This window comes from Staurois parvus, unplaced genomic scaffold, assembly GCF_062004578.1.
Source record: "Staurois parvus isolate SC_StPar_1 unplaced genomic scaffold, SC_StPar_1.0 ptg000703l, whole genome shotgun sequence".
NCBI classification, from domain to species: domain Eukaryota; kingdom Metazoa; phylum Chordata; class Amphibia; order Anura; family Ranidae; genus Staurois; species Staurois parvus.
This window is the reverse complement of record NW_028318499.1, coordinates 20,503-38,503: the sequence shown is the minus strand read 5'-3', so window position 1 is coordinate 38,503 and position 18,001 is coordinate 20,503. Positions and strand designations below refer to the sequence as shown.

Here is an 18,001-nt window from a genome sequence, read left to right as displayed (position 1 = left end):
GCGGCTAATAACGAGTTGAGGACAGGGTACTCCAATGACTTCGTGGACCATCACAGTACACGTATATTACGATAAGTAAAAGCATTGCAGACAAGTACTAGGTCTAGCCAGGGCAAAAGAATTCGCCCCCGCCCCGGTGGCCACTTTATCCAATCATAAATGAGGGTTGGAGCACCTAGCTGTAGCTGGACCAATCTGAGTGCGTCGCACACTTTCAGGTCTTGGCTTCACTACCGTAATGGGCCAATCGGAAGGCAGCGTTGTAAAACGATTAGCCAATCCGCCGGCAGGTTGCCGTAACGCCTGGTGTGAGTGACGCTCTCCATCTTCCCGTCTCCGCTGCGCTGTCATGTCGGCAGTACCGTGCTCGGGTGCTTCATCCTCGGGGCCGGTTCCCGGGATGTCCATGTTCCGCTGGCTGGAGGTCCTGGAGAAGGAGTTTGACAAAGCCTTCGTAGATGTGGATCTGTTGCTGGGAGAGATAGACCCTGACCAGGCCGACATCACCTATGAGGGCCGCCAGAAGATGACCAGCCTGAGCTCCTGCTTCGCTCAGCTGTGTCATAAAGCGCAGACCGTCAGCCAGATCAACCACAAGCTGGAGGTGAGTGAGGGGCCTGTGTACAGGCTGGCAACATGGTTCTGGGGGGGGCTGCCTGTGGTCATATGACTTGTCAGTGTCCTGCATGGGGCCATACAAACCTATCAGCAGCCTTGTGACTGAAGTCACCCCACGTAAGGGCTTTATATCTTAAAGAGGAACTCTACTGCTGACTTTTACAAAGTGCCTGGGGTCTAGTGCTGTCTTCCTGCAGCCTGCTCTCCTTTTTGCCATGGGTCACCGCTGCCACCATCTTGGATACTGGCACCAGCTGTGCTTTCCTGGCAACTCACCCCACTGCGCTCGCACCCTGCTTTGTGAATGGTCTTGCAGCCTCCAGGGACATGTGATGTTTCCCTTGCAGGGGGCAGAGCAGGGAATGTCATCCTGGCCCAGGTGAGGATTGTGGAAGCGATAAAAGTCAATGCACATTTCCCCCCCCCCCAAATCTCCCCAGCCACCCTGAAAATCCTGTCAGTTACAGGCAGAGGAAGAAAAATCTAAAGGAGATTGTATAGTGTATGGCCAGCTTTACACACAGCCTCCCTAGACCAGTTAAAAAAAAAAAAAAAACTTTTTTCCTGGAGTTCTACTTTAATCCTTACATACTCTATCCAAAGCAAACAAGTTTTTGTCTTTACATACACTTTCACCCCCTCAGGTTGAAGGTAACACAAATCCTAAAGTCCCTTTTACATGGGGTGAATTCTGCCAGCGGATCCGCCTGCTCATTGGGGAATCTGTTCGCTAATCCTTGCTGAGCAGGCAGATGACAGGTCCGTGTTCGCTCTGCTTATGCAAACAAAGCCCGCTTTCTCCTGTAATCAGACTGCCTGTCCATTTACATCCTACTGTCATCCGATTCGCTACATCAGTGGTCGCAAAAACTGTGGCCCGGGGGCCAGATGTGGCCTTTTGTTTGCTTTTGTCCTGCCCTTGGGGCACTATTTCATTTACGGATACCAATAATGGGGCACAGTTCCTCCCAATGACACTAATGTTGGGGCATAGTTCTGCCTAATGACTCCAACAATGGGGCCCAATGACACCAATGGTGGGGCACAATTCCTCCCGATGACACCAGTGGTGGGGCACAGTCCCTCCCGATGACACCAGTGGTGGGGCACAGTTCCTCCCGATGACACCAGTGGTGGGGCACAGTTCCTCCCGATGACACCAGTGGTGGGGCACAGTTCCTCCCGATGACACCAGTGGTGGGGCACAGTTCCTCCCGATGACACCATCTACTCCCGATGGTTACAGTGTGGCCCTTCTTAAAGCAGTGTTCCAGCTGAAAGAAAAAAAGTCAGCAGCTATAAAAACTGTAGCTGCTGGTTTTTAATATACAGACACTTACCTGTCCCTCGGTCCAGTGGTGTCTTCACCACCACTGGTTTCACTGGCCGTCTTCTCTCCCTGGTGCTGGCATCTTTAGTGTGGGCACCTGACTGTGACAGCTTGTGGCTTCACAGCCGGGTGCCCACTGTGTGTGCGCGAGAAGCGCTGCGCTTTGTGAATGGCCCCGTAGTCTTCTGGGACCTGTCACATGTCCCAGAAGACTATGGGGAGGGAGGGGGGAGGACAACTTCCGCTTCCGATCGCCTAGGTGATTGCAGCATAAGTGGGAGCGGGTACCTGTCAAATTCGGGTACCTGCTCCCCAAAGGTGCCAATCCTTAATGGGGAGCGGGGTACAAAGCATTAGCAGAACGTCCCCTTTTGGGTGGAACTCCGCTTTAAGTCTTAAGGAAAGTACACTGGCTCATTGCTTAAAAAGTTTGGAGACCCCTGCGCTAGATGGATAGGGTGCGGATCGGATACCGACGCTCCTTTCTAAAACATACTGATTAACATTTATACTTAATCATTTTATTTTTTTCTCTAAAATACACTCCCGACCTTTGACTTTGAACATTGAAATTTCACCCTGACCTTGATCCTAACCTGACACTGACCTAGATCAACCTCTAGCTATTTTTTAAAATTAATATTTGTTTTTTTACACACACTTCTTTACACTTTTATTTTCTAGCAAGGAGAAAAAGATACAATGTGCCTTTTTCTCCATTCTGTAGTAGAAACACACACGGGGTGGACCTAACAGTGACGGAATGCTGTGATAGCCAATTAGAGGCTATCGCGTGATCAGGAAGTGAGCCCATTCACACAAGGTGCAGTAGGACTGTGCTGGACATAGTCCCACTGCCAGACAAGACAAAATGCCTTGTCTCCCACCAGGCCAGTTCACACCACCACATTGCAGTGGTGTTTGTTGAGAAAAAGTACAGCTTGTTTTTTTTTTTTCAGTGCAATGAAATCTGCTGCAAACCCTCACCTTGTATAACAACCCATTCAGTTTAAAATGGAAAGGAAAGGCAAAACATTTTTGGATAGATATAAAAAAAATTATTAATACTGTACCCCCACTTTTTTTTTAATACGTGATCACACTTAACAGCACACTGATCTTTCCAGTGAATGGTGGGGGGGGGGTTTGTCAGAACAAGTCTGATCACTGGAGAAGTGCAGCGCATCTAGAGAAATGACCATGCTGTGCTTTCTTGCCTAGTGTGGTAAGTTTTTAAAAGGAAAGCAGAGGGTCTGGCAGGAACACTGAGCAAACTATAGAAAGAGAACAGGACACTTTTTCATATAAGTACATTGTACAACAGAAACATATCAGGAATATGAAATGTTGGGTTTACATACTTTTCAATGAAATGCGATTTTGTGACAGTTCAGTAAAATTTATTAATAAAAAAAAAAAAGTAAACAGTTATAAGTGTCGCAATTTTCCCTGCTGTCATCCTACTGAACACCAGCAACTGCATTCTAGCGCAGCTTCTGGTGTGGATGGGCCTTAAGAGTTTCTAAACATTCCAGACATGAACACTGGTTTGTAAATCTTGCAGCATGTTGGATGGATTGTTACTGGAGTCCAGTAGAATGTGATAGATTTTTTTGCCATGTGCTGTTCTGTGTTTTATCACACATTTGGCTGCAGATTTGTGTGTTTTGCTGTGTTTTTAGTTTAGCAAAACATGCATTAAAAACTTTCAAATGGTTATAAACGCATTGTTAGGGCTCGTTCACACTTGACTCATTTCTAACTCTTCCCAAACGCCCCTATAGCATTTGACAAGAGTTAGACTATGCAAGTTTTTGAGGTTTTTGATAGGCGTTTTACAAGCGTTAAAACTGCACCACAAACGCCTATAATGAAGTTAATGTTATTAACGCTCCGCAAATGCCTTGCAAACATCTGCCAGATGTTTGAGGAGCATCACCAAAGACTTGAATGGGAGGTGTTGAAAGGCTTCAGCTCCTCCTGACTGGACATGAGGCGTTAATTTTGTCGTGCCACAATGCTAATGCTTCAGTGTGAACAGCACTGTGTGCTGCCTTGTGTATAATTTTCATAGGCATTTGAGGAGCGTTAAAAACGCCCCTTAAACACCTGAAAAATGCCTGCCTACAAAGCTAGCGTGAACGTAGCCTTCTACTGACCTTTTTGAATTGAATCCAAGATGAGCAGTGTGTCCTAAGCAAGGGTTTGATGTGTGCCTGAACAAAGGGATATAAGCAATGCTGCTGTGGTGAATGGGACTATATTGAAATGACATTTCTGTAGAGCTCTGTGTAAAAAAAAATAAATAAAAAATAAACCGTGTGATGTGCTGGGGGGTGGACCTTTCTGTTTCAATATTTTTATTAAGAAAGTTTTGCTTTAAGAATACAACAAGCTCAAGATACGACCACGCATGGGCAGAGCAGAACAATAACACATAAACCGATACATCCTGCTGACTTGTATTAGTCAAATAACGTAATGTCCAATGACATCAAGGAGGGACAGCAAAAAAACCGAACAAAATAATAGCAGCAGTAATCCAACATATTATCAGAAAAGGAAGAGGAAAGAAAAAATGTTAGAAGAAAGGAAAAAGAAAATAAAACAAGGAATCAGAAAGAAAACATGGAGGAAAGGGAAACTAGAAGAATCACAGATCCAGGGCTAGCACAGGCAGCGACTATAAGAGGCCATAACTAGTAGGAGGCAGGGATGGCAAGGAATAACATATCCAAGGTTCCCAAACCTTAAGGAATCTCGGATGAGAATCATGAAGAATGCTAGACATCTGTTCATTGAACAACATAGCATTCATCTGGGTCTTCACCCCCTGGAAGACAACCAACGGGGTTCTCCAAGCTTGAGCTATAGCACGTTTGGCCGAAATAAATAGGTAGGATGCCAATTTTTGCTGAGACCTAGGCAGACCCAAAATTGGTCAATGCAGGAGGGCCACCCTTGCATCCCTACGGACGGGGGGTGGACCTTTCAATCATCTGTTCATAGATCCTGTCACATTTGTAGAAGCTGTACTATGGCTTCTCTGAATGGAGGAGCTAGGTGGAAAGGGCAGGCATAGTCAGCCTCTAGATGACAGCTTTTCATAGCCCCCTCAGTTCTAATAGCCCCTACTGCACTGGAAGATCCTTGGGGGGGGGGGAGGCGGCTTAAGATTTCCAGAAGAAGGAATCCAGGAGCCAGCAGCACAAGGGACACTCTGGGTTAACAGCAAGTCATATCCCTTGTGCTGATTTATGTATTTTTTTGACTAAACTAATGCAAGCCATGCATGAATCGAGTTTTGTCTGATTCAGCAGGGACCGGTCAAATTTTGATCCATGTATGAGTAGGGTGGTTGTACAGAAGTCAATCTACTGTCAGATTTTTTTTTTTTGCTCAATCAGCACTGCGAACTATAGCTGGCAGCACAGTGGCTAAATGGTTAGCACTTCCGCCTGGCAGTACTAGTCGTTGGTTCGAATCCCAGCCACAGAACCACCTGCCTGGAGTTTGCATGTTCTCCCTTTGCCTGCGTGGGTTTCCTCCGGGTACTCCGGTTTCCTTCCACACTCCAAAGGCATACTGGTAGGTTAATTGGATCCTATCTAAATTGCCCTAATATGTGTATGTGTGAATGTGAGTTAGGGACCTTAGATTGTACACCCCTTGAGGGTTAGGGACTGATGTGAATGTACAATATATATATGTAAAGCGCTGCGTAAATTGACGGTGCTATACAAGTACCTGAAATAAATAAATATTCTGATCGGGGAGGGGGAGTCTCCCCGCTTTCAGGATGCCAAGGCATAGTGGGAGGATTCCCCCATCCGCCTTTGAATGTGTAGATGGAGTCAAGTCATCTTTTTGTTTTTTGTATAAGCTGTTTGTTGAACAAAAAATGGATCTATAGGCAGCTTTAGGCTTTAATTATTACATCATGTGTCTATATACTTCATGGAAGACATGTCTCAGAACAATTCTCTCCGTGGGAAAACAAGTCATTTCAGAAACTGAAGATGGAATCCTACGTGACATTTGTGTTTTGCAAACAAAAGATGGCAGCGTGGGGATAGATTAGATGCTTTCTTGGAGCAGTTGATGGTGGTGGGAGGAGGAGTAGGATGCATGGTGATCAGATAGTTTGCTACCATCTACTCTTTATGGCCAGCTGACAGTGAATTCTTTTAACTTTCACACACTACTCTTTGATCCTCTGAACCTACAACAAACACACCTGTCTTTGTGTTTTATAATGTGAAGTGTACATAAGAAGACATTCTCCCTAGTCTCTTTTCTAATGGTATTTTTACATGAACTTTAAAATGACTACATTTTTCTAATACATAAGGGTGAGTACCTTAAGCTGGGTATATTCTAGGGGATTTTTCAAGGAACATCTGCATGCATATTCTCTGTACATTTAACAGCTTGATGAATGTTGTTCAAAAGGAGTTCAATAGTTTTGTTTGCTTTCAACATTTGATTTTGGAATTAGTTGACTTTACTGAATTAAAACCACATCTACTGTAAGGCTACGTTCACACTAGCCTTGTGTGCAGGTGGCAGAGAGGCGTTTGGGAAGCGTTTTTACCGCTTCCCAAACGCCTCTGCCAATTCTGCACATTACAGCACATGGTGCTGTTCTAACAGGAGCGTTTGCGTCGCGTTGCGTCGCGGCAAAACGGACGCCTCTGGTCGAGTCAGGAGGCTTTGAAGCCTCCTATTCTCGTCTATGGTGCCGCTCCGCAAACGCCCGGCCGGCGTTTGCGGTGCGGTTGCGGGGTGTTTGCGGAGCGGTAACACCACTCAAATGCATTATAGGCGTTTGTGGGGCGTTATTAACGCTCGGCAAACGCCTAGCAACCTCCGCTAAACCGCGTTTGTGGAGCGTTAAAAACGCTCCGCAAACACCGGACCAACGCTTGCCAAACGCTATAGGGGCGTTTGGCAAGCGTTGGCAAAACAGCCTAGTGTGAACGAGCCCTTAGACATTTGTTCACTTGCGAAAAAATCTCCATGCTGCTTCTTCAAATTTTCTCTTCACTGCAATCAAAACAAATGTCAATGACTAGAAAATAGAACAAATGTTCTTAAACCAAAACATTTTGAACAAAAATCTACTAGTGCAGTAATCTCCAAACTGCGGCACGGGGAAGGGGGGCAGATGTCACTCTTTGCTTGCTTTCATCTGGCCCTTGGGGCATTTTCATTAACTGATACCAACAATGGGGGCATAATGCCCCCTGCTGACCCCAATGAAAGGGGCAAAATTCCTCCCAATGACACATATGATGAGGCACAATTGGTCCCAATGACACCAATGATGGGGTGCAGTTCCTCCCAATGTCACCAATGATGGAAAACAATTCTTTCCACTGACACCAAAGATTGGATGTTTATTCCGACTGATGGCAGGACCTTTTCTATTCACATTGGCCTCAGTCTGGCCCCCCTTAAGTCTGAAGGACAGTTAAGAAGACTTTTTTGTTTTGAAAGTTTGGAGATCCGTGTACTAGTTTATACCCAGCTGTACAAATGTGTACAAAGTGTTGGTGTTCACCAAACCAAATGTCTGTTGCCATTTCATCATGTAGATTAGAAAACCAACAAAGCACTAAGGGCTCATTCACACCCTTGCTTCATAACAATGCATGAAACCATTTGCTGATTTGTTCTGCCTTTCAGCACCTCATGCTGCTAGGGAGCACACTTGCATTTTCCTACACTACATTGCAGAGCTGTGAACCATCACTGCTTTGTAGTGGGGTGCCAAGTAGAAAATGCTGTCATTTTGTTCAAGTAGGTGTTTGGGTGCTTGAGCAGCGCATACAGAAAGTCAGTGTTCTTTTCTTTATGCAGGTTAGAAAAAGCAGAAAATGAATAGGCTGTCTTAGTGCAAAGCATGTAGCAGCAAAATTCAGCAAGATACTGCCACATTAACATTGTAACCAAACGGTATGAATAGACCTAAGGAGTTACTGTTCGGGTTTAGGGATACTCTGGCTGATACAATGAACTTCAGTCTACCATCTAGGTGCAGCCATTCAGAGCCCCCAGCTGATTCCCCTTGTAAGCAACAAAGGACTTGTTCAGTTTGTAAGCACACATTCCTGAAAGAAGATCAATGGATTGGCTTGTCCATATGGTCAACTTACAATGAAATTCCTATAGTTGGCTAAGGTAATCAGTATATTAGAGACCTTATTAGCTAGTTGTGAGGTCAATATTAAAAAGGAAATATGTAATTTGCAATTACCCAATCCGGTGCAGCCATTCAGAGCATGCACACAGCAGGAAACTGAAATTGCACCTGAGGTCTGCTTTTTTTTTTTGTTTTTGACAAAAAGGAATGTATACAGAAATATTAATAAAAAAACTAAATATGTGTGTATGTATACAGTCAGGTCCATAAATATTGGGACATCGACACAATTCTAACATTTTTGGACCTGACTATATATATATATATATATTTTACAGGATTTATATGGCGCCAACAGTTTGCTTATATATATATATATATATACACAGTGGGGATCGAAAGTTTGGGCACCCCAGCTAAAAATTTGTATTTATGTGCATAAAGAAGCCAAGGAAAGATGGAAAAATCTCCAAAAGGCATCAAATTACAGATTAGACATTCTTATAATATGTCAACAAAAGTTAGATTTTATTTCCATCATTTACACTTTCAAAATAACAGAAAACAAAAAAAAGGCGTCTGCAAAAGTTTGGGCACCCTGCAGAATTTATAGCATGCACTGCCCCCTTTGCCAAGCTGAGACCTGCCAGCGTCATGGATTGTTCTCAATCATCGTCTGGGAAGACCAGGTGATGTCAATCTCAAAGGTTTTAAATGCCCAGACTCATCTGACCTTGATCCAACAGTCAGCACCATGGATTCTTCTAAGCAGTTGTCTAGAAAACTGAAAATAGTTGACGCTCACAAAGCTGGAGAAGGCTATAAGAAGATCGCAAAGCGTTTTCAGATGTCAATATCCTCTGTTCGGAATGTAATTAGAAAATGGCAGTCATCAGGAACAGTGGAAGTTAAAGCAAGATCTGGAAGACCAAGAAAAATATCAGACAGAACAGCTCGCAGGATTGTGAAAAAAACAATTCAAAACCCACGTTTGACTGCACGATCCCTCCAGAAAGATCTGGCAGACACTGGAGTTGTGGTACACTATTCCACTATAAAGAGATACTTGTACAAATATGGTCTTCATGGAAGAGTCATCAGAAGAAAACCTCTTCTACGTCCTCGCCACAAAAATCATCATTTGAACTTTGCAAATGAACATATAGACAAGCCTGATGCATTTTGGAAACAAGTTCTGTGGACCAATGAGGTTAAAATTGAACTTTTTGGCCGGAATGAGCAAAGGTACGTTTGGAGAAGAAGGGGCACAGAATTTAATGAAAAGAACCTCTGTCCAACTGTTAGGCATGGGGTTGGATCAATCATGCTTTGGGGTTATGTTGCAGCCAGTGGCACAGGGAACATCTCACGAGTAAAAGGAAAAATGGATTCAATAAAATTTCTGCAAATTTTGGATGGTAACAGATGCCATCTGTGAAAAAGCTGAAGTTAAAGAGAGGATGGCTTCTACAAATGGATAATGATCCTAAACACACCTGGAAATCCACGGGGGATTACATCAAGAGGCGTAAACTGAAGGTTTTGCCATGGCCTTCACAATCTCCTGACCTCAACATAATTGAAAATCTATGGATAGACCTTAAAAAAGCAGTGCGTGACAGACAGCCCAGAAATCTCAAAGAACTGGAAGACTTTTGTAAGGAAGAATGGGCAAAGATACCTCAAACAAGAATTGCAAGACTCTTGGCTGGCTACAAAAAGCGTTTACAAGCTGTGATACTTGCCAAAGGGGGCAGTACAAGATATTAACTCTGCAGGGTGCCCCAACTTTTGCAGACGCCATTTTTTTGTTTTCTGTTATTTTGAAAGTGTAAATGATGGAAATAAAATCTAACTTTTGTTGACATATTATAAGAATGTCTAATCTGTAATTTGATGCCTTTTGGAGATTTTTCCATCTTTCCTTGGCTTCTTTATGCACATTAATACAAATTTTTAGCTGGGGTGCCCAAACTTTCGATCCCCACTGTGTGTGTGTATATATATATTGTGGGGTTAGCTCAGGTGGGGGATCTCCTTCCCTGGGACAAAGGTAGACCGCACAGCAGGCTTTCGTCAAAATCTGACTGGTTGTCAGTTTTATTAAAAAGGTTTGCAAGAAATATCAAAATAAACAAAACATCAAAATAAACCCTTGCCATCCAGGCACTAACTAAACAGCAGATGATTCCTCTCTCAGAGGTGAAGGGCTTCTCCCTGTCACCAAAACAAAGTAACAGCAAACCTTTTCTTGCAGGTATAGTCCATACACACAGCTCTCTCAGAACACCTCTCTGAGTCCCAGGCCACGAGCAACTCCTTGCTCCAGCCCTGCCTTATTTATATCACCTGTTGGTGGTCATCAGTGGAGCCCAAACTCTGGTCCGGACCCACCTGCTTAACTGTGGCCCCGAAAACCCGGAGTGGACTCCACCTAAACGGTCAGGTATGAGCATATGCGAGGTGACACATAGCGTCCCTCTATCACCTCGCCGTTCATCCTGTCACAATATATATAAAAGATTGGCTTTAAAGTGAATCTTGGTGAAGTGACAGTGCCTGTTACTTTTTGGATTGGGGAAAAAGGAGGGATGTTATATGACTCACTATCCTTTTCATGTGACAATGCTGGTGCTTAGAGAGAGATTGGTCACCTAGACATCCAACACTGCCACTTGGGAGCCGGGTTGATAGTCTTTTAAGCTGCAGGTTTGTGTTTGTTTTTATCTACAGATGTTCCTTAGCTGAGTAGTCAGATTTTTGGTAAAGGTGAACTATGTATTTTATAGACTATCTTCAGTCCTTTTTTATAAAATTAAAAGTCAGCAGCTACAAATACTTGTCCAGGGATCGAGCACTGTCTTCACCTGGGCGCCGCCATGTTTACTATGGGAAGCCAGCTGTTACTCCCTGCAGCCAAAAATGGAAAAGGAGGGTAGGGAGGAGGAGAATTAACAGAACTTCCCTTTTTAAGGTGAGGTTCCGCTTTAAAGTGGTAGTAAACTAAACATTTCTACTTTCCTCCTTTTGAAATCATTAATAATGTACATGGTGTTGTTTTTACAATCTGTCTGACCTGTGCCGTTCTGCAGAAATCGAGCTATGTTCAATCCAGTGACGTCACTGGCATATGCACATTTTAGCTGCGATTCATGGTATGTTCTGTGTGCAAACAATCCTTTTTGTCGGATGCTATGCCCACATCATCCCCTCTGTGGCATTGCATTGCAATCCTGCGAGAGTACATCCCCACACCCCCTATATGACTTACTTACTGCCTACATACTGCCCATGTATGAGTTTACGGTTGTCACCATTGAGAGGGGGTGGAAGCTGGATGCAGAAGAGGGGACCCAGGATAGCAAAGACCAGCTAAAACATGTAGACATGAAAGTAAGGAAAAAAATACTTAGCATACAAGATTTTTCGGCAAAGAATATAACAATCTGCATTGTCATCTCTTAGCCTACTGCCCTTATGTTTTTCAATTTGTGTCAGATGAGTTTACTACTGCATTAAGCTTACTCAGGGCTTTATCTCCTATTTCTGATGGGAAAGCAATAGAATGGTAATCATTTTGTGGTGCTGCATGGCTAAGATGTATTTGAATGAGTAAACTTCCTGTAGATTTTTCAGCGTTCAGAATCTTGATGGATATACGATTTATGTTTTGTGAAAGATCCAACTCCTTTCATCAGGTGTCTGAATGTTAGCATTCTAAATGCTTAACAAGCACCTGGGACGTTTGCCATATCGCAGTGCAATGATGCAGTTTTTTAATTGATTCCCCTGTTTTAGAAGCATTTCAGAGATTGGCTTGTGTTTTTTTTTCTTTTGTGATCTCTACACTTTTTACTTATTAGGGCCATTACTTCTAAATGGTAAGAATAACGAAGTGCTGATGTGCTTTACAGTTATCCTATTATCCTACAGCCTGTTTGATTTGCAAGTGTGTGTGTGTCATCAGTTTTCCTCTGGTGTGCATGCAGAGCTACATACAGTGTGAAATGTTGATTGCAGGTAGCAGGTGCTGTTCTCACTGTTTTTAATTAGGACATGGTTTTTTTTTTTTCCCCCCCCAAACGAGTAGTACTGTTATTATATTAGCAAAACCTCATTATTTCATAAGTGCATGGTTATATTATACTTCCTTTTTGTTCACAAATCCAATTTAGTTTCCACAGATTTTAGCCACTTGAATTCCTGAAGCTTTTACCCCCTTTCTGACCAGGCCATTTTTTTTTTTTTTTTACAATACAGACTTGCGTTATTTTAACTGACAATTATGTGGTCATGCAATGCTATACATAAATTAAGTTTATAGACATTTTTGTCCCCACAAATAAAGCATTCATTTGGTGGTATTTTATCACCTCTGGGTTTTTTTTTTTGCGCTATAAGCAAAGAGACTGAAAATTTTGAAAAAAAACCCAATATTTTTTACTTTCTGCTATAAAATATACATTTATTCTGCTACATATTTTTGGTTAAAAAAAAAACCCCAATAAGTGTATATTGATTGGTTTGCACAAATGTTATAGCTTCTACAAATGGCGCTGTGTTTGTGTATATGTATGTATATACACATATATATATATATATATATATATATAGTTTTTATTTTAATTTTTTCATAGTAATGACAGCGATCAGCGACTTATAGCAGGACTGTGATATTGCAGCGGACAATCGGACACTAACTGGCACTTTGTGGGAACCAGTGACACTAATACAGTGATCACTGCTAAAAATGAAAGTGAATGAAATAGTGCCGCAAGGGCTGGACAAAAGCAAGCAAAGGGCCACATGCGGGCCACAGTTTGGAGACCACTGTCCTAGACTATCAGCAGGTGCCGGAGCTCATTCATTGGCTGGCACCCGCTGATTGGCTTCTGCTGTGACTAATCACAGCAGAAGTGGCGCAGCTGCATGTGCACCAGCTACCAGGAAGTGCGGCCGCCCTGTAGCAGTATATCTGCTCTGGGGCAGTCACCAAATGGTAAAGTAGTAAAAAGGGAACTATCAGTAACTTTTCAAGTTTGCGTTAATAAGTTCCTGGCATGTCACAGTATGCAACTACAATACAGCTGTACCTTTTTTAATAATAATTCTCTGAACTCTAGCTAAGTGATGTTGCCTAGGCTGGGAGGTTCAGTCTATGTAAATGACAGCAGTTTGCTACAGGCAGGTGAAAGCATTTACACAGTTCAGCTGGGCATACACTGATTTAGGGCCCGACCACACCAGTTGCGGTGCAGGAAACGCACATTCTCAACACAGAAATGCGCTACTCTTGTTAGACATACGCGGGTTCTCCCTGCCACTCTAAGCAGAGAGCAGTAACTGTCAGGATCTCACTGGAGTGCTGGGCTATGGAGGGAGCAGCTTGCTCAGGCTACTGGGTGGATCCTGACCTTATGTTTGTGATTTTTTTTTTTTTTTTTTTTTTTTTTTCTTTCCCCAGCCTGGACCGAAAGCGGGCTAAAGTTCTCTGTTGGCTGAAAATGGGTAACAGGTGTGCAGAATGAATGAGCTTTGGCTGTCCTTTAAAATTATACAATGTATTAGTATGAAAACTTTCTACTATGAGATCAAAAATGTAAAATTGTAACATTTCACCAGAGGAAGATTATTCTTTGAATTAGGGCCACTTCACACCAGAATGCGTTGCAGGTTTGTTTCCTGCACTGCGTTCAAAATGCTCTGCACTTGCGATCTGCAGTGGGTGTCAGTGCAGTGCAGAAGTGCCATGCAATTCAGTTTGTTTTTTTTAAAGTAGTACATTCACTACTGCGTTATTTAAAGCGGCGCTCCACCCTAAAGTGGAAGTTCTGCTTTAAGGACTGGTCCTCCACTCCCCATTAAGTATTGGCACCTTTGAGAAGAAGGTACCCAAAATTGACAGGTACCCGCTCCCACTTCCGCTGCTGACCAATCAGATGCCGTCTAGCCCAAACTGTCATCTCTGCAAGTAGAAGAAAGAGACGGGCGGAGATTTCAAATCCCTGCCATTTTCTCCCCTCTCCGACCACTGACACTAAGCATGGGATGCCTGCAAGGAGGTTTCCCGCACCGCTCCTGTGTGAACTCAGGTTAGGACAAGCCTGAGTTCACACGGGAGCAGTGGGGAAACCACATGCGATTTGGACAGGAATTGCATTCCTATTCAAATCTCATGCTATTCTTTGCAGTGCGATTTGCGTCCATTAACTCAAATCGCACTGCAAAGTATCGGTACTTGGTATCGACGAGTACTTGACCGAAAGTATCGTTACTTGTACTCGCCGATATAAAAAAAAAAAATGGTATTGGTGCATCCCTACTAAAATTTTTACACTTTTTCACCAATCACTGTGTCTGTTGACACATTTTGGATTATATTGATTATCCTGTTAATGGGATGAAGGAGTTGATGAGATGAGTAGTGTTTCCTGGCCAGCACCACTGTTCCCTCCAGTATAAGGTAAATTTACACTAACTGTTGATATAACTGCTGGAAAATGGTCATTGTCAGATTTATCATAAACCTCCCAAGTGCATGCACTTCAATACCTTTATTAAATGCCACATTATAGTCTATCAATCAACCTTCAGTCCTGGACACAAGTGAATAGAGGCCTTTTCTGGTTAAAGCAAAACTATGTTCACCTCTGTGATGTCCAGCAGCTCCCTTGCTGGCACATCTTGACCCAGACGTCATCAGGTTCACTGTACAATGTAAAGAGGACTGCAAACAGGCAGGTAGGAATACTTCATTGCAGGAGATACATAGGGGGAGATTTACTAAAACTGGTGCGCTCAGTCTGGTGCAGCTGTGCATGGTATCCAATCAGCTTCTAACTTCAACTTGTTCAATTAAGCTTTGGCAGTAAAACCTGGAAGCTGATTGGTCTCTATGTAGAGCTGCATTCAATTTTATACTGCTCAGTTACCATAAGGTACCATGCAAAGTATTTGCAGTTTCAGTGCCCCCATTTTATTAATTTGAATGGATAAATGTTGGGTATCAACATTCTGCATGTAGGACTCTTATTCACTCATTACAACATGGTGTCATGGCAAAAACTGGTTCTATAGAAAAATGTTTTCTTTTGGCCCTGTTTTTGCTGTGCTGGGAAACACATCCGAATGAGTGAACTGGCCTTTAGCTCTTACAAAATAGATAACCGGAAAAGCCACATTCTACAGAAATGTCTTCTATGTTATTCACTGCCCTCTTGAATAGCTAAAAGTTGAGTAGAACCACTCTAATCTTTTGTTCTGACATTTCTGTTTTCATTTCTGAGGAATCTGAGTCCTGACCTCGCTGGACAGGTTTTTATGTGGGTTAATGTTTCACAATTGTTTGAACACACCTAGTAGTTTATAATCATTAATCTTTTGATCCTGTTTCTTGCTAAACTAAAGCAGGCCATAGAACCACGTTCTATCGTTCAAAAAAACCACGCGTTTTTTTGAACGATAAATGAAAAATCGGTCGTTCGTTAAACCAACGTTACCACCAACAATTACAAAAATCGGCTGACCAAGTCATAGAGTCCACCCCATATAACAGCCAAAACTTCTGTTCCTTCCAGGCCATGGCTAATGCGCATATTTTTTTTTTTTTTGTTAAAACGATCATACGATTTGGCCATCATTGCTGCAAAAATCGGTCGTTTTCCACGAATTTCCAACATGACCAATAATCCAAAAGTGCAAAAAACCCGAACACCAGCCGACCAATTAACCCACTAACAGTGCGAAAATTGGCCGATTAATCTTTCGGACAAAAAATTGGCCGATTTTTGAACCGTCTATGGCCGGCATAAAGTTTTTTTTTTTTCTTTTTTTTCCTTTGTCAAACAATTGTTAATTGGGCATTGGGTCTTTTCCTGCAAGAGTTTTGCCCATTCACACCATTTGACATTTGTGTTGGGCTACAGTGGGCAGCTGTGTGTGTATACAGGGAAAAAATAATAAACACACACAAACACTTGCCAAAAATATTGAGACACCCCTCCAAAACATTGGGTTCAGGTGTTCCAATCCCCTCCATGGCCACAGGTGTATAAAATCAAGCACCTAGGCATGCAAACTGCTTCTACAAACATTTGTGAAAGAATGGGTCGCTGTCAGGAGCTCAGTGACTCCAAGCGTGGTACCATGATAGGTTGCCACCTGTGCAATAAGTCCATCTGTGACATTTCCTTACTACTAAATATTCCACAGTCAACTGTTAGTGGTATTATAACAAACTGGGAACAGCAACTCAGCCATGAAGCGGTAGGCCACATAAAATGACAGCGGGGTCAGTGCATGCTGAAGCGCACAGTGTGCAGAAGTCGCCAACTGTCTGCAGAGTCAATAGCTAAAGGCCTCCAAAACTGATAGCCAGGCCTTCTCTTCCGACATAATTTCCTGACCTCACAAATGTGCTTCTGGAAGAATGGTCAAGCATTCCTATAGACATACTCCTAAACCTTGTGGACAGCTTTCCCAGAAGAGTTGAAGCTGTTACAATTGCAAAGGGTGGGCCAACTCAATATTGAACTACATGAACTAAGACTGGGATACCATTAAAGTTCATGTGTGTGTAGAGGCAGGCATCCAAATACTTTTGGCAATATAGTGTGTGTATGTATATTTATATGTATGTATGTGTGTGTATGTGTATATATATATATATATATATATATATATATATATATGAACAAAATTGTTACATAATATGGTGTTGGACCACCTTTGGCATCCAAGACAGCCTGAATTCTCTTAGGAATTGACAAATATTCTGTAAGTCTTGGATGTAGATAATAGAATCTATTACTACTCTTCATGTAAAAATCACTCCAGTTCTCACAGATGCCGGAGGCAGAAAATGACTGTCAGCTTTGTTCTCCAGAATTAACCATAGTGGCTCTATGATATTGAGGTCCGGCTACTGCAGTGCCCAGGGAAGGCGAGACTTCGTCTGCATGCTCCTCAAACCATGATTTGAAAGCACCACCTGTGTGAATCGGAGGGTTCTTGTCTTGGTAAATGGCACTGTCTTCAGGAAACAATATCTGCACCATGGGGTGCACATGGTCAGCCAAAATGTGTACATGGTCCCTGGCAGTGACTCTATCTTTCAAGGTGATGATGGGACCTGCAGACTACCTAGATATGGCTGCCCTAACTTTGATTGTGTTGCCACCATGCTTTACTGTTGGCACAAGACAGTCCTGGTCGTAAGCTTGGGTAGGTGTTTGCCACATGTAAACGTCCAGTGGTTGGGAATAGTGTGAAGCTTGATTTATCAGACCATATTAGTCTTCCATTGATCGATCGTCCACAATTTATGGGTGTTGCACCGCTCTCTTCTGAGTATTACTATCAGTCACTAGTGGTTTGGCAATTGAATCTCGCCCGTGAATTTTTTGCATACAGAGTTCCCACTGCACAGTTTTTGCGGACATGGACTTTGGAAAACTGAGATTAAGCTCTGCAGTCACTTTTGCAGTGGTTGTTTCCTTATTGCGGGCCACTCTCCTGCGCAATGTCCTTTTTGTCTTTTTCAATCAGTTGTTATTATTATTATTATTACATCTAGTTTATATAGCGCCAAAGGGTTTGCTCAGCGCTGTACAATAGAGGGGTGGACAATACATGAAACATTACAGCACCTACAAACAGCACACGAGGGGTTATAGGGCCCTACTCTTTCGAGCTTACAATCTAGGAGGGAGGGGGTAGTGGTACAGGAGGAAGTGGCTGTGGGGGATGGAGTGGTAGGAGGAATGAAGGAGAGCAGCAGTTAGGTGAGGGTGGGGTAGGCTTCCCTGAAGAGGTGGGTTTTCAGGGAGCGCCTGAAGGTAAGGAGGGAAGGTGACAGTCTGATGGATTGGGGTAGTGAGTTCCAGAGGATGGGGGAGGACCTGGAGAAG

At 43.0% G+C, this 18,001-nt stretch overlaps 1 protein-coding gene across 1 annotated transcript in view; it reads left to right on the top strand.

Annotated features, from left to right (window-relative positions):
• Positions 1–233: 233 nt before the first annotated feature.
• LOC149446009 (Golgi-associated PDZ and coiled-coil motif-containing protein) overlaps positions 234–18,001 on the top strand; it is a gene marked incomplete at its 3' end in the record, with an annotated part of 36,886 nt that continues 19,118 nt past the window's right edge. The window contains exon 1 of the mRNA XM_089653150.1: positions 234–604. Within this exon, the coding sequence (XP_089509276.1) occupies positions 350–604 (255 nt within the window). The remainder of the gene's footprint in view (positions 605–18,001) is intronic.